This window comes from Cervus elaphus, chromosome 14, assembly GCF_910594005.1.
Source record: "Cervus elaphus chromosome 14, mCerEla1.1, whole genome shotgun sequence".
In the NCBI taxonomy this organism is placed as follows: Eukaryota; Metazoa; Chordata; class Mammalia; order Artiodactyla; family Cervidae; genus Cervus; species Cervus elaphus.
The window spans coordinates 8,884,224-8,904,093 of record NC_057828.1 but is presented as its reverse complement, the minus strand read 5'-3'; the positions used below and the strand labels follow the sequence as shown (position 1 = coordinate 8,904,093).

Genomic DNA, 19,870 nt, shown 5'->3' with positions numbered 1-19,870 from the left:
GTTTCTCAGGAGACCCCATCCCTAAGAATTTTTCACAGTTTGTTTTGATCCACACAGTCAAAGGCTTTAGGGTAATCAATGAGACAGAAGTAGATGTTTTGCTGGAACTCCCTGGCTTCTTCCATGCGCCAACGAACGATGGCAATTTGATCTCTGGTTCCTCTGCCTCTTTGAAATCCAGCTTGTAAAACTGAAAGTTCTTGGTTCATGTACTGCTAAAACTTAGTGTGAAGGATTTTGAGCACAAACTTGCTAACATGTGAAGTGAGCACAATTGTACAATAGTTTAAACATTCTTTGGCACCCTTCTTTGGGAATGGAATGAAAACACTTTTTCCAGTCCTGTGGCCACTGCTGAGTTTTCCAAATATGTTAATATACTGAGGGCAGCATTTTAATAATGCATTTTAGCTTTCCATAAAAAGAGTGCTTAGAAATTAAGAGGGAGAAATCCCTTCTTGCTGTTAGATCAAGGGAGGTTATCTTAAATTGCAAATCAAAAGTATAAAATATGTGAAAAATTGTAGGAAACAGCCAATAGAAATCAACATTTTAATAGGAATTCACTATGTGTGAAATTTTTTTAATAAAAAACTATGATAAAAACACCAAAATAAGTGTTTTGAGAAATTAATGAAGGATAAACAGTCATTAATAACTAAGCAAATAAAGGCAGATATGAAGTACAGACTGGCAGATATAAAACAACTTATCTTAGAAATGGACAGTGGAATCATTTCAAATTGCAATCTCAATTAATTGTATTGCCTCTAGTGTGTCCATTCTTCATTTTCTGACCCTTTAAAAAAAATGACACTGTAAAAGGAAGATTGAGAAAAAAATATACTTCCGATCTAGATTAGAATGATGTGTGGAAAACTGATTTCTTAACACTGTGTGTTCCTGTTTTGCCAAAAGTTTCACTTTTGTTTGAAACTTCAGATTGCAGTGTTGGGGGCTCCCGCTTATAATCTCAGGCTGCAAACTGATATTGTCATCAGTTTGGATGCAAAAATGCAGCTCTGGCTTTATTTTAACATTTTTACAATGCTGTTTGTTTTATCTGATGAGTCATGGGATTTCACTAAACTCTGGGTGCAGTTGGCCGACCTCTAGGGGCTCAAAAATTCCAAAACCCACTGCCTGTCTTATCTAAAGTGCTGCCTAACTAAATGTGCTTGCGGGTAGGAACGGAATCTGGGCAGTGTACAGGCAGGTCAGAAGCAAAATCAGATACCTGCTCTCCCATCTTGTGAAGCCTGAGCAAGACTTCCTCCACTGTAATTTCCCTTACAGCCTCAGGACTATTTAGGCTGAGGAGCATGGGAATAAGGCAAAATAACACAAGCACCCTTCTTAACTGTATATGCCAAATGAAAATTCTAGATCATCAAAATAAATAAAGTAATCAAAAAATTAAGTAATGGGTTAAGCAATGAAGGAAACAATTTTTCAACAATAGGGAGTTTAGTAAAGAAAAAGTCCTACCATGCATGAGAAGTATGTTTTTGTACATCTGCTCCTATATCCAATAACTCATTGGCTGCAACAGTAGTAATAATACAATATTCTATCAAGTATGTGCTCAGTTACTAAGTCCTGTATGACTCTTTGCAACCCCATGGACTGTAGCCTGAAAACCTATCAGGATACAATTACATTTATCTATGAAAGTTTCAAAGAAATTGGTGATACCAAGGGAATATTTCATGCAAAGATGGGCACAATAAACAACAGAAATGGTAAGGACCTAAAAGAAAGAGAAGATATTAAGAAGAGCTGACAAGAATACACAGAAGAACTGTACAAAAAAGATCTTCATGACCCAGATAATCTCAGTGGCGTGATCACTCACCTAGAGACAGACATCCTGGAATGTGAAGTCAAGTAGGCCTTAGGAAGCATCACTACAAAGAAAGCTAGTGGAGGTGATGGAATTCCAGTTGAGCTATTTCAAATCCTGAAAGATGATGCTGTGAAAGTGCTGCACTCAATATGCCAGCAAATTTAGAAAACTCAGCAGTGGCCACAGGACTGGAAAAGGTCAGTTTTCATTCCAATCCCTAAGAAAGGCAATCCCAAAGAATGCTCAAACTACCGCACAATTGCACTCATCTCACACACTAGTAAAGTGCAAAATTCTCCAAGCCAGGCTTCAACAGTATGTGAACTGAGAACTTCCAGGTGTTTAAGCTGGATTTATAAAAGGCAGAGGAACCAGAGATCAAATTGCCAACATCCATTGGATCATTGAAAAAGCAAGAGTTTCAGAAAAACATCTACTTTTGCTTTGTTTACTATGCCAAAGCCTTTGACTGTGTGGATCACAACAAACTGTGGAAAATTCTTCAAGAAATTGGAATACCAGACCACCTGACCTGCCTCCTGATAAAATCTATATGCAGATCAAGAAACAACAGTTAGAACTGGACATGGAACAACAGACTGGTTCAAGATTGGGAAAGGAGTAGGTCAAGGCTGTGTACTGTCACCCTGCTTGTTTAACTTCTATGCAGAGTACATCATGTGAAATGTGGGGCAGGATGAAACACAAGCTAGAATCAACATTGCCAGGAGAAATATTAATAACCTCAGATATGCAGATGACACCACCCTTATGGCAGAAAGCGAAGAACTAAAGAGCCTATTGATGAAAGTGAAAGAGAAGAGCAAAAATGCTGGCTTAAAACTCAACATTCAGAAAACTAAGATTATGGCATCCAGTCCCATCACTTCATGGCAAATAGTTGGGGAAACAATGGAAACAGTGAAAGACTTTGTTTTCTTGGGTTCCAAAATCACTGCAGATGGTGACTGCAGTCATGAAATTAAAAGACACTTGCTCCTTGGGGGAAAAGCTATGACAAACCTAGACAGCATATACAAAAGCTGAATATTCATTGGAAGGACTGGTGCTGAAGCTGAAGCTCCAAAATTTTGGCCACCTGATGTGAAGAACTAACTCGTTGGAAAATACCCTGATGCTGGGAAAGGTTGAAGGTAGGAGGAGAAGCGCATGACAAAGGATGAGATGGTTTGGTGGCATCACCGACTCAATGGACATGAGTTTGAGCAAGCTCTAGGAGTTTGTGATGGTCAAGGAAGCCTGGCGTGCTGCAGTCCATGGGGTTACAAAGAGTTGGACATGACTGAGTGACTGAACAGAACTGATGAATGTTTATAACTCTGGTTTTTTGCCAAATTTTACATAAGGGTTCTCAGGGGAAGCTAAAATTTGGAACAGAAAGAGTAGGGAATGACATCTGAGTCACAATACCTGAGTTCTCATGGGGGGAAAGTAATATGTGGTCCCTTTCTAATATAAATGATAAAATGTGTTAGGCTTCTGGAAAAAGGGATTCCCAACTAGTATGCAGTAGTTTCTACAATCATTGGTTGACATCCACACAAATTGAGGGACAATTTCAAAAAAACACATTAAAGGATTAAGAGGAGATATTCATTGAGTTCTCCAATAAGTAGGGTTCCCAAATGCAAGAAGTCGATCCATATAGGAGTCCCTTGGTAGCTTTGTCACAGTCTAGCAGTAAGTATGATTATTAAATTAATACACAAAATTGGCACATAATACCTGTGTTCAAGGCTTGAACTATATGTTTACCAGTACTGTGAAATCTAGCAGACAGAAAGGCAAAGTTTTGACTGTAGAAAGGCAAAGTTCAGAAAATACAGGCCTTGTTTGCAGGGCAGGTGAAGTTATCCTTAGTTTGGGTCTGGCTCATGTTTCTCCAGCTGAAAATTCCTTAATTGCTTTCTTCATATTTTTCTTTTAATTGGCATACCCATGAATGTCGAGGCATGAATGGCAATCCACATTACAATCAGGATTTCAAGAATAATCTATTCATGAAAATAACACTGGCTTAATGATAAGTATTTCCATTTTTTCCTGTCAGGGGATTATAACTAACATGGTATTATGTTTCCCCTGCATAATCATATCAGCAGGTATGGGAGGGCTGTTAGGCTGCTTCACCCAGACTTTAGCTCCACTTGCAAGCATTTCACTTATGGACCCAAACTGGCCATCACATCTCACTGTTAGTAAGATGGGAGATATTCTTTTTCATGCTTTGCCAATTACACATGGAAGAATCAGCAATTTGGTGATTCCATCCTGTTTCCTGGAGCTTTCTTTGTTGCTCAGCAGTAAAGAATCCACTTGCCAATGCAGGAGACGTGGGTTTGATCCCTGAGTCAGGAAGGTCCTCTGGAGAAGGAAATGGCAACCCACTCTAATATTCTTACCTGGGGAATCCCATGGACAGAGGAGCCTCGCAGGTTACAGAACATGGAGTTGCAAAGAGTTGGACACAACTTAGTGACTGAACAACAACAAATCCTGTCTATTGATAAATAGATCACCCTTTTTTTCCTTTTGTAAAATTACTTGTATTTCTCCTTAGCAGTCTGGGTCTATAACTCCCCCACAGAGACAGACCACTTTCAAAGTTAAACTGGAATGTTCTTTAATTAATCCAAGGTGTCCAGGAGACATCTTAATTCCAGTACTTGAAATAATACATATCAATCTTTTAGTAAGTCTATATTCAGATATAGAGTACAAATCCAGTCCAAAAGCCTCAGGAGTAGCTCAGAAAGGAGCTAGTACTCCTAGACTGATTTCCCAACACTCAATTGTTTCAAGTTGGAAGTCTATTTTATGAATTTGTAAGTTTGGAATAGTTATTCTCAAAGGGGTTTCTGATTCTCCTATAGGTCTATTATTTAAAATGTGAAGGCAGTAATAAAGTTAGTCTTCCAATTTTTGTAAGAGCCCTCTCCAAGTTTAATTAACTTCTGTTTATGCAAGCTACTCATTCTTTCAATCAAGCCAGCAGCTTGATAATAATAAGAAATATGGGAAAAATCCATTGTATATTATATTTCTGGGCAAACTCTTGTATTAACTTACCTTTAAAATGTGATCCACTGCTACGTTGCCTTTGAAGTAGAACACCATATATAAATTAACTATATTAGTCTGATTAACTTTCCCAAAAGGAGTGGCCACTAAAAATCCAGAATAGGTGTTCACAGCAGTACATACATATTGGCATCTTTTATCTCAAATCAATGAACTGATATAATTAATTTGCTATATGTGCCCAGGCAGCTTGCCACTTGTCAATTGTCCTTTGATTAATTGCGGCAAGCTTCTGTTTAATAAGTTAAAAAATTGGATATTGTAAAATAACAGATTTAATGAGATCCATGGTTAAAGAAATACCTTGATTCTGAGCTCACCCATATGTTGCTTTTTCTCCCAGATGGCCACATTTCGGTGTGCCCAAAAAGTCAAGCCTTTTAAGTCATTGGAGTCTGGATCGACTTCTACTGCTTGGATAATGTTTGCTTACCTGTAATAGAGTTATACCATCATTTTGTAGAATTTGGAACACTGTGAGCATCTACAAGAAGACTGAAACATTAATAGTTTGAACAATTTCCCAAAGGTCGGACCATAACTTATTTCTACATAGCTCCTTGGAGTGAATTTGTCAGTTATTCTTTAGCCATAGGGGAAACCAGGTCCAACTCACTGGCTTCCAATTAAGAATCTGTGAATAGATGTCATTCAGATAAATTCTCTTCCTTTAATACCTCATAAATGATGTGCATGTGTGCTCAGCTGCTTCAGTTGCATACCACTCTGTGTGACCCTATGGACGGTCACCTGCCAGGCTCCTCAATCCATGGGATTCTCAGCTTGGAAAGTCAGCTACTTTTAACTTCCACAGTTCAGGTCAGTCGCTCAGTTGTGTCCGACTCTTTGCAACACTGTGGACTGCAGCATGCCAGGCTTCCCTGTCCATCCCCAACTCACCAAGTTTACTCAAATTCATGTCCATCGAGTCAGTGATGCCATCCAACCATCTCATCCTCTGTCGTCTCCTTCTCCTCCTGCCTTCAATCTTTCCCAGCATCAGGGTCTTTTCCAAGGAGTCAGTTCTTCACATCAGGTGGCCAAAGTATTGGAGTTTCCGCTTCAGCATCTGTCCTTCCAAAGAATATTCGGGACTGATTTCCTTTAGGATGGACTGGTTGGATCTCCTTGCAGTCCAGGGGACTCTCAAGAGTCTTCTCCAACACCACAGTTCAAAAGCATCAATTCTTCAGGGTGCAGTTTTCTCTCTAGTCCAACTCTCACACCCATACATAACTACTGGAAAAACATAGCTTTGACTAGACTGACCTTTGTTGGCAAAGTAATGTCTCTGCTTTTTAATATGCTGTCTAGGTTTGTCATAGCTTTTCCTCCAAGGAACACGTGTATTTTAATTTCATGGCTGCAGTCACCATCTGCAGTGATTTTGGAGCCCAAGAGGAAAGTCTCTCACTGTTTCCATCGTTTCCCCATCTATTTGCCATGAAGTGATGGGACCAGGGCCATGATCTTAGTTTTCTGAATGTTGAATTTTAAGCCAACTTTTTCACTCTCTTCAAGCCTCTTTCACTTTCATCAAGAATCTCTTTAGTTCTTTTTTGCTTCCTGCCAAAAGGGTGGTGTCATCTGCATATCTGAGGTTATTAATATTTCTCCTGGCAATGTTGATTCCAGCTTGTGCTTCATCCAGCCCAGCATTTCCCATGATGTACTCTGCATATAAGTTAAATAATCAGGGTGACAATATGCAACCTTGATGTACTCCTTTCCTGATTTGGAACCAGTCTGCTGTTCCATGTCCTGTTCTAGCTGTTGCTTCCTGACCTGCATACAGATTTATCAAGAGGCAGGTCAGGTGGTCTGGTATTCCCATTTCTTGAAGAATTTTCCACAGTATGTTGTGATCCACACAGTCAAAGGCTTTGGCATAGTCAATAAAACAGAAATAGATGTTTTTTGGAACTCTCTTGTTTTTTAATGATCCAAAAGATGTTAGCAATTTGATCTCTGCTTCTTCTGCCTTTTCTAAATCCAGCTTGAACACCTGCAAGTTCACGGTTCATGTACTGTTGAAGCCTGGCTTGGAGAATTTTGAGCATTACTTTGCTAGTGTGTGAGATGAGTGCAATTGTGTGGCAGTTTGAGCATTCTTTGGGATTGCCTTTCTTAGGGATTGGAATGAAAACTGACCTTTTCCAGTCCTGTGGCCACTGCTGAGTTTTCCAAATTTGCTGGCATATTGAGTGCAGCATTTTCACAGCATCATCTTTCAGGATTTGAAATAGCTCAACTGGAATTCCATCACCTCCACTAGCTTTGTTTGTAGTGATGCTTCCTAAGGCCCACTTGACTTCCCATTCCAGGATGTCTGGCTCTAGGTGAGTGATCACACCTTCATGGTTATCAGGGTTATTCAGATATTTTTTGTACAGTTCTGTGTATTCTTGCCACCTCTTCTTAATCTCTACTGCTTATCTTAGGTCCATACCATTTCTATCATTTATTGTGCCCATCTTTGCATGAAATTTTCCCTTGGTATCTTGAATCTTCTTGAAGATACCTCTAATCTTTCCCATTCTATTATTTTCCTCTATTTCTTTGCACTGACCACTGAGGAAGGCTTTCTCATCTCTCCTTGCTATTCTTTGGTATTCTGCATTCAGATGGGTGTATCTTTCCTTTTCTCCTTAGCCTTTAGTGTCTCTTCTTTTTTCAGCTGTTTGTAAGGCATCCTCAGACAACCATTTTGCCTTTATTCATTTACCTTCCCCAGTAGTTGTTAGCAATTTAGTAGTCACTGAATTATATGCCACCGCTTTCCAATAGTGAGTGGATCCTATATATTTAGCTGATCCATCAGCTAAAAGTGCATACAATTTTTCTTGTGTAGTTCAAGTGTCAAAGGGCTTGCCCCACTTTACAAGGGACACAGTTATCATTGGTTTAATTATAACCTCTTGCTTGAGTCCTTCAGTTGAAATTTCAGAAATCTTTTCATATAAGGCAGTGAACTCATATGGCCAAGGTTTGGCTCAGTCCTGAATATACCATTTCACTTTTATTATGCTGGACACCTAGGCTTGCCCAATTTTGTAGATACTGGGAAAATTTGTACTCATTGCATGATTGGCACTTGAGGCTTTAATATTACAGTATGATCTATAGTAAATTGTTCCATATCAATCAAAGCCCAATTATAAGCCAATAACTGTTTTTCAAAGGTAGTGTAATTTCTCCTGGCCTCTGGAAATTTTCCTAGTCCAGAAGCCCAAAGGTATTCTTTTGCCTTGCTGCTTTTGCCATAAACTCCAATTAATATATATAATTGTATGTTCCTTGGTTGTAGCTCATGGAGTAACTAATTTCTATCCAAAGAGAGAGGAACTATCTGGGAAGTGAATCCTAGTCAACATAGATCTCAATTAACAAAACAATTCAGTGAAGCATAAAAAATGTTTTGTGAGGGCGTTAACCCTGCTGCCAGGGAAGGTTATATCCCTTCAAATTTAAAAATGAGGTTTGTCAGAGATCTGGTAAAGGCCAAGCAGCCATCTTGGACTTCCCATAGTCCTAGCTGTGTGATTTACAGCTATTATTTACCCATTTTAAATTCCCTGATTTAGGAGTAGATTGTTGCCATATCTTATGGACATCAGGATAGCAAAAGTCTAACAATGAGTGGCTATTTTTTTGTAGAAGCAGAATGAGCTTTATCTATGTGTGCCACAATCTTCATAGATCATTGTGAAATAATATTTACTTTACCAAAGTAACAAAAGATTCTAAAAACAAATGTAAATTACTTAAAGATGAAGAAATTTGCATAGTCTGTTATCAAAAACCACATTCCAAGAAAACTTTATTCTCATAACAGAGAAAGAAAGCCAAATTCCAGTCTGATACCAGCTTACTGTTGATAATAAAATTTTGTTTATCTATTTAAGTTTTAATGTAATCTTAAAAAGTCTTTTCTATAAATCTTGAAGAGGTAGTTTCTTTTTTGTTAAGGCATTAGAATGAAACCATAGCTCTCTGTAATGACAAAAAGGTTTAAGAAGGCACGTTTAAATTCTGATGACAATGCAATTGACAAAGTAACTTGGTTACTGCTGTGACATGAAACACTTTAAGATAGTAACTGGAATTATGACTGATAACATTTTACCAGGACATATCAAATCTTCATGAATTCTATATAATTTCCAGAATATCCATATTAGTAACATTTACCATACAATGCAACCTGAGAAGATTTATTACTTATTAACAATACTTCTCATGTACCTTTAACCTACCAAATGAACTTAATTAGCTTCATCTCTTTCTTTGGGATGCCTCAGGAGTCCTCTGAAGCACCCCAAAGATAGCTAGAGGTCAAAAGAATTTCATTAGAATTTGATTTTAGGAAGTTGGTCAAAAATATTAAAGGGTTTAGAAAACTCAGTCAGATAAGATCACAGGTCACTATGAAACAATAGTCATTCACTCAGCTAAAGTAATAATAACAGATTTCAAAAGCAAATATAGATCACTTAAGACGTTGGTAGCTGTTGGTTTAGTCACTAAGTCATGTCTGACTCTTTTGTGACCCCAAAGACTATAGCCTGCAAGGTTCCTCTGTCCATGGGATTTCCCAGGCAAGAATACTGGAGTGGGTTGCCATGTCCTTCTCCAGGGGATCTTCCCAACCTAGGGATTGAACCCTTGTCTCCTGCATTGGCAGGTGTTTTCTTCACCAGTGAGTCACCAGGAAGACCCTTTTTAAGAGGCAAAGAAATTTAAAATGTGTTATCAAAGGCTGTACAACATCCCAAGAAAAACTTGTATGATGCATAAAACTCTTTTCTCGGAGTCCGCTTTCCACAAAACTTTCTTATCACTTTTTATATTCATTATTTTATTTTTCCATTCAGAAACAGACACCTATAAGTAAGACCTACTTCCTTTTCTCTTAACTAAATGCAATTTTATTCCTCATACTTTCTTTACTAAAAGCACGCATCCTACTTCCCTTAAGCAACAATGAACTGTCCTTTATATTAGCATTCTGTAGATTGGTGAACATAAATACCAGTGATAATTTTTAAAATATTTGCTTTCTTATAGAGAACATCTCAGGATGGTACCAAACATTCACTGATAGTTGTAATGTAAGAGGAAGCCAGTGTTCGGCAATTAGTTTCAGTATCTTATATGGGAGTGGCTTAGCTATTCAATAAACTTTCATCACTTAATTTAGCACAGCCCTAGCAATTTAAGTTACCAATGTTTGCAGAAACTATTTTAGGTAGACATTCCTAAAGCATAATTATTCTTAATAGTTATCTAAAATCTCTTAGATGCTTGGATGTTTAGAAGAATTGATGCTTTTGAACTGTGGTGTTGGAGAAGACTCTTGAGAGTCCCTTGGACAGCAAGGAGATCAAACCAGTCAGTCTTGAAGGAAATCAGTCCTGAATATTCATTGTAAGGACTGGTGCTGAAGCTGAAACTCCAATACTTTGGCCACCTGATGCGAAGAACTGACTCACTGGAAAAGTCCGATGCCAGCAAAGATTGAAGGCAGGAGAAGAAAGGGACGACAGAGAATGAGATGGTTGGATGGCATCACCAACTCAGTGGACATGAGTTTGAGCAAGCTCTGGGTGATGGTGATAGACAGGGAGGCCTGGTGTGCTGCAGGCCATGGGGTCACAAAGTGTCGGACATGACTGAGCAACTGAACTGAACTGAAAAGCTCTTACTTACATTTTCTTTCCTTAAAAGATAATATTGAGTTCCTTTCTAACGTGGACTCAGTACCTGGTTCAAATGTAGAATATGCTGTTGCCAGAAACCAAATAGGCCTAGAAATTTTTGAGCCTCCCTTCTTGCCTGTTGAGTTGTAAATTTCCTTATCTTTTGTTTTGCCTTAGGTAAAATCTCTCTGTGTCCTTTTAGCCCATTTTGTTCCCCAAAACTTTACAGTTTGGGCAGGTCCCTGGATTTTGGAGGGATTGATCTCCCATCCCAAGCATTGGGGTTCCAATCTACCTCTACTTTAGCTATTGCCAGATGAATTTTCTTTCAGTTTTGGGGTTTTTTTCCCCCTCTTTTTGCTAACCTTGCCACACTGCTTTCCATATTTAACTTGTGCAATCTTTACAGAGAGGCCTTTTTGGCTATTGACTGATGCAGATTCAGTCAGCTAAAATGCAATTTTGACTTTGTAACATGAACAATCATCCTTTCAAATCACATAACTCTTTCTCTAATTTTAATTTATCTTCAAGCAATTTTAATTTGGTTTCATATATCTTACATTAGGCAGAGAAAAGGATCCAGTCTCTTGTACCCAGTGAGGTAGTCTTGTTCTTTCTCAATTGGCATGAGCCACAACCATTCCATAACTTGTAAAGGTTTGGCCCACTTTAATTTGGGGGTCCCAGTTCTCACACAATCCAGTGATATGTCCCTTTCAGTAGCTAACCAGCAGTAAGGCAAACCTTCTCATCCAGGAATAAAAACTTGGTTAGTCTTAACTTCTTTCTTTTTACAGAGTGGCATTTTATTCACGAATCCTGCTCATAGCACCAATTTATGTTTTGTTGAAGTTTTTACTTTCATTTTAGGTTTGAAGGATTTATTAACCAATAAAAAAAAAAATCATCACAAACAAAATAAATAAATAAAATATTTAATAGACGATTCTTTAACTTAATTTCAATATGCAAACATTAAAAGAAAAGAAAAATAGAAACAATAAAAAAAAAGAGTAACAACACAAACATCATCAAATTGGGCTGACTAATATCCAGACTTAAACAACACACTGGGAAGTCCCTTGTTAAGAGTAATATGGAGTCTGAGTTTGGAAAAGTTCCCAGGCAGTGTGTCTACTTCATGAGTGAGATTTCAAATTGCAGTTTCAGGGATTCCCACTTATAATTCCAGGCTGCAGACAGATATCATCATCAGTTTGCATGCAAAAATGCAGCTCTGGTTTTACTTTAACATATTTACAATGGTGTAAAATTTGGTTTATCTTGTGAGTCATAGTATTTCACTAAACCCTGGGTGCAGTTGGCCAGACCTCCAGGGGCTCAAGAATTCAAAGAACCACTCCCTTTCTTATCTAAAGTGTTGCCTGATTATCTTCACTAGTGGACATGCACGGAATCTGCAGTGTCCAGGTAGGTCAGAAGCAAGGTTAGAGGCCTCTTCTCCTGCTTAGGAAACTTGAACAAGGTTTCCTCCATTTTAATCTCCCTAACTCTTCCAACTCATGAAAACGATATATCATTTGTTTAGATGTATAATTTCTTTCAGCAAAGTTTTATAGTTTTCTTCATAGAGTTCTTTCACATTTTTGGAAAATGTATCTCTCAATACTTCATGTTTTGTATGCTACTGGAAATGGGATTGTGTTTAAATTTTCTTTTTCTGATAATTCATTACTGGTATATGAATTATAAAATTATAATTGTTTGTATATTAACACTGTATCCTGTGACCTTACTAAATTCATTTATTCTAGTAGAGTCTTTTCTATATACATAATCATACCATTTGCTCATGAAGACAGCTTTGCTTTTACCTTTTCAATTCATTGACTTTCACTTTTTTTTCTTGCCTATGGCACTGGTTAAAACTTCATATAAAATACTGAATAGAAGTAGTATATCCTTGCTTTCTTCCTTTCCTTAGGTAGAAAGCATTGAGCCTTTTACCGTTTAGCACAATGAAAGTGGGTTTGTTAAAGATGCTCTTAATTAGGTTAACAAATTTCCCTTTTCTTAGTTTCCTGAGAGATTTTATCATGAATTGATATTAGACTTTATCAAACTTCTTCTGCATCCATTGAACTGATCATTTTTTTTCTTTATTAATATGGTGAATTATACTGATTGATTTTTGGATATTAAATCAACCTTTAAAAACTGATTTGATTATGATACACCATTTTCTTTACATATTGTTAGGTTTGTTTTGTTTAAATTTTGTTGAGGCTATTTGTGTTTATTTTCATGAGGGATCTTGGCTCATAATTTTCTTTTCTGATGTCTTTGGCCTCATAAAATGAGTTTAAGAATAGTCTCTCTTCCTCTATTTTCTAAAAGAATTTGTGTAACATTGGTCTAATTTCTTCCTTAAATGTTACAATTTACCAGTGAAACCATCTGGGCCTAAATTTTCTTTTTGGAAAGATTTCTAACTGAAAACTTTTTTTAAACATAGGGCTATTCAAGTTGTGTATTCTTATTGAGTCAGACTTTATATAATTTGTGTTTTCAAATAATTTATTCATTTTACCTAATTTTTTGTTGAACTTATTGGTATAATGTTGAATTTATTGGCACAAAATTAGCATTATCTTATTTTTCTTTTAACGACCAGGCTCTATAGGGTGATACATTCTGATACTGTGATACTGGTAATTCTTGTCTTCTCCTTTTATTCTTTATTCTCTATCAGTCAAAATGGAATTTTGTCAGTTGTATTGTTTAAGACCTAACTTTTGATTTCATTGTTTTTTTCCTATTGCTTTTTGCTATTCCATCTCAAAGATTTTTGTACTTTATTATCTGCGGGGGGCGGAGGGCAGTATTTGATTTTCATGACCTAGACACTCTGGAAGAGTATGGGCTAGCTATTTTGTAGAATGTTCCTCAAACTGCTTTTTTCTGATGCTTTCTCATAAACTGATCTAGATTTCGCATTTTTAAACCATGCAGATGATACCGAGCTCTTCTCAAGGTGATCTGTCAGGAGCAACTCATGTTACTTGTCCCATGATCGGTGACCTGACTTTGATCTGTTGACTAATGTGGTGTCTGTCAGGTTTCTCTTTCAATCAGGCTTTTACCCACAACAACTGTACTGGAAGAATTTTGTACAAGGCCACCAATAGCCTGTGTATTGTCAACCCAAAAGTTGACTATTAATCTTTATTTTGCTTTTTTGGGTTCCCTGACATATGTTCTATTGATGACTCCCAAACATATCGAGCTTGGTCACCTCCCCCGAGCTCCAGATTTGTATTTTTGACCACTCATGCATGTCCACTTTGATGTCTGAAAGGCATCTCAAACTTCACATGTATAAAAACAAACTCCTGATCTTTCTGTTACAAAAGTCTTCCCTTGCTCTGTAAGTGGCAACCTCCTCCTTTCTGTTGCTCAGGTTAAAAATCTTGGTGTCATCCTTGACTCCTTTTTTTTTTTTTTTCAACTGCACACCTAATCCTTTAACAAATTCTGCTAACCTTTCAAAATATCCAACTTCAAAAGATTCACTTCCCATCCCTTACCTCCCCACCCCAGAAACCATCAGGATGCTTAGATTTGAAACTTTTAGATTGTGAGCAACATCTGTCTTCTTTGCTGTTTACATGGATCTTCTCTCTTCCTGGTTCTGATTCTACCTTCCTTCACGCAACTTAGTCTATGACGTGAGCACAGAATTTCAGAGAAAAAAACAAAACAAGGAAGAGAACTGTCTTTAAGCTTCTTTAAATCTTCTGCTTCCATGTTGTTCCCTGTGGCAAGGAAGACTGAAATTTGGCTAGCTGTTTGAAATTGGGAGAGGAAAAACTACAGGTAAAAAAATTAACATTTTAGTTAATTACCCAACTAGAGTAAAAAGAATAATTTTTTAAATAATATATGGGAGACCTGAGATGGAAGTAGTGGCAAGGGGAAGCAAGGAAAACACCACCACCTCTGAACACTGAAGGATCTGCAGTCTGAAAATAAATCAGCCACCACTGGAGTGGGCTGCAAAGGAAGCACCAACCTTAGGGAGGAGGCAGTTTTTAACTCAGGCAAGGGGGTGAAGGGAACACTCATAGTAGGGGTGTGGAAGATAAGGCATTTCCACTTTGGGCATTGACTAAAAAATCAGTGCCAAGGTGTGATAAGACAAAAACAATTAATGTTCAAATGTTCCAAGAAATTTGATAACAATTGTAGGTTAAATACTATAAAACACAACTTTCTGTGGTGAGCAAGTATAATTTCCTACAACAAATAAGCACCAGTCTCAAGGTAAAAGCAATAATACAATCTTGGCAATTAAAGTATAATATTATAGAAGAGCTTACCTTGGGAAAATATAAAACTATTCAGCTTCATGATTACAGGATAAAAATTATAAGTCATACAGGAAAATCCCATTATACTTAAAATACTTATTTCTATAATTATTTTCTTCATGTAACTGGTTGTTAGATGTTTTTCAGCTTATACCCTTACCTAAGTAATAAGATGTAAAGACTCAGTATAATTTATTGCCAAAGTTTAATGTTTCCCAATATCTAAAACTCTTGCTACTATAAACTTGTGACCATTGATTTCGACTTTTAAGTTAATCACATCAAAATAAACTATCCAGAATTTATTATTTTACACTACACATGACACACCATAGTCCTCTCTCCAAGCCTTTCCTACTTTGAGCTTGCTACACTATTTGCAGCCCCCAGTCCTGCCAGGTGAATCTCATCTATTTGTCCTTTCTCAGTTTGCACAGTCTTGAATGATCCCAGCCCACCACCTAGCAAAAATGGCTTAGGAACTCCTTATATTCTGTACAAGTGTAACACTTATAACTCTACATTCTTTCTCTCAGTAAGTGTATGGCTTTGGTCTTCTTCTAAGTAGATAAGTGGGTAGATACTTTGCAGTCATTTGGTAGCTGCAGCACCTAACACGTGATAACCTGCATGTAGTAGGCTCTTGTGGATTTTTCTGAGTAACTAAATCAGTATTATCCTTGCTGCTACCCCAGGAAGCACAGACTGTCACAGCAGGTAGAGTAGGTCCTCCTATTTAACAAATGAATGAATTAGTAGATAGACATTGGCCTATTTGCAGAACTTTTAAGGAAGTTAAAAGAATTTCCTAATATTAGAAACTATTAGGAAATTACCATTAATCTTGTTAGTTGTGATGATGTGGCTAGTTAGGAAAAAAGTCTTTATTGTTGGAAATACATATTTAAATATTTATAGTGAAATGTCATGATGCTTATGGAATTTATTTTAAAACACTTTAACAACAAATGGGGAAACAATGGAAACAGTGACAAACTGTATTTTGGGGGGCTCTAAAATCACTACAGATGGTGATTGCAGCCATGAAATTAAGACACTTACTCCTTGGAAGGAAAGTTATGACCAACCTAGACAGCATATTAAAAAGCAGACACATTACTTTGTCAACAAAGGTCCATCTATCAAGGCTATGGTCTTTCCAGTAGTTATGTATGGATGTGAGAGTAGGACTAATAAAGAAAGCTGAGCACCAGAGAATTCATGCTTTTGAACTGTGCTGTTGGAGAAGACTCCTGAGAGTCCCTTGGACTGCAAGGAGATCCAACCAGTCCATCCTAAAGGAGATCAGTCCTGGGTGTTCATTGGAAGGACTGATGCTGAAGCTGAAACTCCAATACTTTGGCCACCTGATGCGAAGAGCTGACTCATCTGAAAAGACCCTGATGCTGGGAAAGATTGAGGGCAGGAGGAGGGGATGACAGAGGATGAGATGGTTAGATGGCATCACCTACTCGATGGACATGAGTTTGGGTAAACTCCAGGAGTTGGTGATGGACAGGGAGGCCTGGCAAAGAGGGGACATGACTCATGGGGTTGCAAAGATTCAGATTCAGTCGACTGAGCGACTGAATTGAACTGAACTGAACAACAAAGTCAATGAAGCAATGTGACAAAATAATTATTGTGAAATTTATTTATGTATATATTCTAGTCTATTCCAACACTTAACATGTAACTGGCAAGATGACAAGAACATATTAAGAATCTGGGAACTGATGTGATTGCCTTTAGGTAAATCAATAACAAGTAATACAGTAAAAGTGATTCCCACTAAGCCAAAGGACAGCATTCTAAACTCCTATGAAAGGCAGTAAGGGACTCCCTTATTTATAAATAATTTACACAAGAAAATAAATGCCAGATACCACATGAGACAAAAATGTGATTATTTCTATTTAGGGAAGATAAATTTTTCTTTACATATCTCCTTGAACTTTTTCTGATATACATGTAAAACATAAATAAATATAAATTAAACTTAATGTTACAAAAGAATAAGATTTACAATTTGAATATGAACATCTCACTTCAGAAATATAGAATCTTTTCTTATATTAATATTATAATATCTCTACAGAGTTTTAAAGACATTAAGTAAATCTAAGACAACTTTCACTCTTTCATGGGGGCTCTTTTTCAAATAGAAAAAATTGCTCTAAGAACAAAATCATAGCTGATCTATCTTACAAATAAGGGGTTAATTCACTATCTGTGCTTGTATGAAAAAGGAAGAATTATTCCTTCATTCTTTATTCCTCCTTTGTCACCAACGAACCCAAGAAACTCAACACTCTTGGATCATCAGCATGTTTTTCCTTTAAAAAAATTTGCCAACTAATTCTGGCTCATTTTAATAGAATAAGAAAAGCGAAAATGCCCTTTAGTCAAGGAAGATCATTGTATAAAGTGTTTTATCTCTTTGACAATTTTCCTTATAAGAGACTGGTTCATTTGTTTTCAATATCCAATTGTTTTAATTTTTTGTGTTTTTATAAATAAAAATAACATTACATATTTGGTGAAAAAATTCATTTTTTTTCTCACATTCTAAACATGAACAAATCTCTCCACTTTCCCACACTTTTATGAAAGTAATCACTCTTAATCTTACAAATTGTTCTATTTTCAAGTGTCTTAGGAGTGTTGAGACTGTGATTCCAGGACAGATTCATCTTTCCTTGCTTCGTGGACATTCCTACGCATCTTAAAAACAAGATAACATGCAAAACACTTTCTTCTCAACTTCTTTGGCTCAGTTAGCCAACAGTTACTAGCATCATAAGCAAAATTGTCAATGTTATACACATATGTCCTGAAAGTAAGAGAAAAAAAAATTAAAACCAAAATAACTTTACTTACTGGTGATATATATTCATTTTTAATTACTATGTGATAAATCATGAAATAGAATAGTTGGTTAATTTGGGGTACAAAAAAATGCAAAGTTAGTAAGTTATACAGCATGGACCATCCCACCCAGTACAGTTCCCTGGTGGCTGAGTGGTAAAGGATCTGCCTGCAGTGCCCGAGACCTGGGTTCAATCCCTGGGTTGGAAAGATCCCCTGGAGGAGGGCATGGCAACCCATTCCAGTATTCTTGCCTGGAGAATTTCATGGGTAGAGGAACCCCGTGGGCTACAGTCCATAGGACTGCACAGAGTTGGACATGACTGAAGTGACTAGGCAGCAGCAGCAGATATGAAAGTGTGTTAGTCACTCAGCCATATCCATCTCTTTGTGACTCCATGGACTACAGCCTGCCAGACTCCTCTGTCCATGTGATTTTCCAGGCAAGAATACTGGAGTAGGTAGCCATTCCCTTCTCCAGGGGTTCTTCCCAACCCAGGTCTCCGGTACTATACGTGGATTCTTTAAGCAACACCAACTAAAATATGACACTTGAGTTTTTAGTTTCTTGTGATAAATTGCCAAGTTAGATTCAACTAAGATACTTCAGATTAAAAATCGATGAAAACTCCCTGGAATGGAAGAAAGCTTAATCAAAAGAAGAAGACACCTAGAAAGTTTCACACATACATATATATTAAGTCAGTTTTGTTTGATAATTTTGACTCACAACAGAACAGAAATAAGATCTATAAACATGACTTATAAAAGACTCTTTAAAATAGATTTGATATTTCTTAAACATTACAAATGAGAAAAGCAAATATAGTATGAGTCAACCATCTCATGCTGCAAATAGTCACAATGAAGGCATTCCTATTTGTAAGCCCTAATGTATCAATCTTTTGCTTTTTCCAGATTATTTATAGGATTGCGAACATCCAAACATTTCAATAAACTGAGTACAAAACACAGAATGATACAATAGGTATACTGCTGAAGAGTGGAGGGCTGAAAACATGTCACGTTAACAAAGGTTCAATGTGTTAGTCAATCATTCAACAAAGAAAAACAATTCTAACAATAATAGAGGTTTAAACCTCTATTGTCCTTTAATAGTCACAGATAGATACCAAGCCAATTGTGTTAATGGACATTTTTCAAGACAGAGAAATGTGATTTTACTGAACCATATACCTTTTGTAAATTACCAAAGGTCTTACTTCTGCAGCATCACCAGTTATAGTTATCACGACACCTATGTGCTTTGTCCTCACGCGTGTAGTAAGAGCTGAATAGTGGAGAAGGAAAATAGTGATTGAATTATGAAAGTTTAAAGCTCAATCAAAAAGCAACATGAGCATTTGTTTACAATCACATTCTTTTTATACACTAAAATTTATCATATATACCAACACTTCTAAAAGATGTAAATAAATCCTTGGATAGGCAAACACAAAATATCAACAGGTGAAGGTATGAGACACCTTCACACTCATTTACTCTTTCCCCTGTCTCATTAAAAATCAAATTTTAATTAAATCAGCATAAAATTGAGAAAATAACAAGGAATGTATAAAGTTACCTCTTACACTCAACAGCTTATACTTCCAAAATAAGGCAAGTGGAGTGTTTTTAAGTGGACATAAAAAAAAGGCAAATTCTTTCTCAGGGGTTTGAATGAATTTTCTCTGATTCAGACATAGAAGAATTAGGTTTACTGCAAAATCCCAATAAAACATAAATATTCCCTCCTTCTACATTTCAGCACTTTTCATTCTATTAAAAATATCATGGTTAATTATTTTACCAAAACATCTAAAGAAACTGATGATAGCCAAGAGAAAGCCCCCAGCAAACTCATTCCATTCCATCCCCCTCAACCTAACAAGCCCTGGAATATTGGCTTGAGAATTATACTGATAATGCTTCAATTCAAAAGCAGAACTAGACTATATGTAAGGAAGCCCAGAAAAAAAATTTTTATTCTTTTTTCCAAAATAGTCTTGAGGAGGCATCTG

The 19,870-nt window shown here is 36.8% G+C and overlaps 1 protein-coding gene across 5 annotated transcripts in view; it reads right to left on the bottom strand.

The window, feature by feature from the left end:
- Nucleotides 1-16,609: 16,609 nt before the first annotated feature.
- Nucleotides 16,610-19,870, bottom strand: part of CD55 (CD55 molecule (Cromer blood group)) — a 30,205-nt gene continuing 26,944 nt past the window's right edge. For 3 of the 5 annotated variants that reach the window (XM_043924573.1, XM_043924574.1, XM_043924577.1), the window contains 2 exons: nucleotides 19,047-19,140; nucleotides 17,678-17,814 (listed from right to left, as the gene is read on the bottom strand). In XM_043924573.1, the coding sequence (XP_043780508.1) occupies nucleotides 19,083-19,140 (58 nt within the window). In that variant the 3' untranslated portion in view covers nucleotides 17,678-17,814; nucleotides 19,047-19,082. Of the gene's footprint in view, nucleotides 17,815-19,046; nucleotides 19,141-19,870 lie in introns of all 5 variants that reach the window. The other 2 variants (XM_043924572.1, XM_043924576.1) reach the window with 2 other exon arrangements.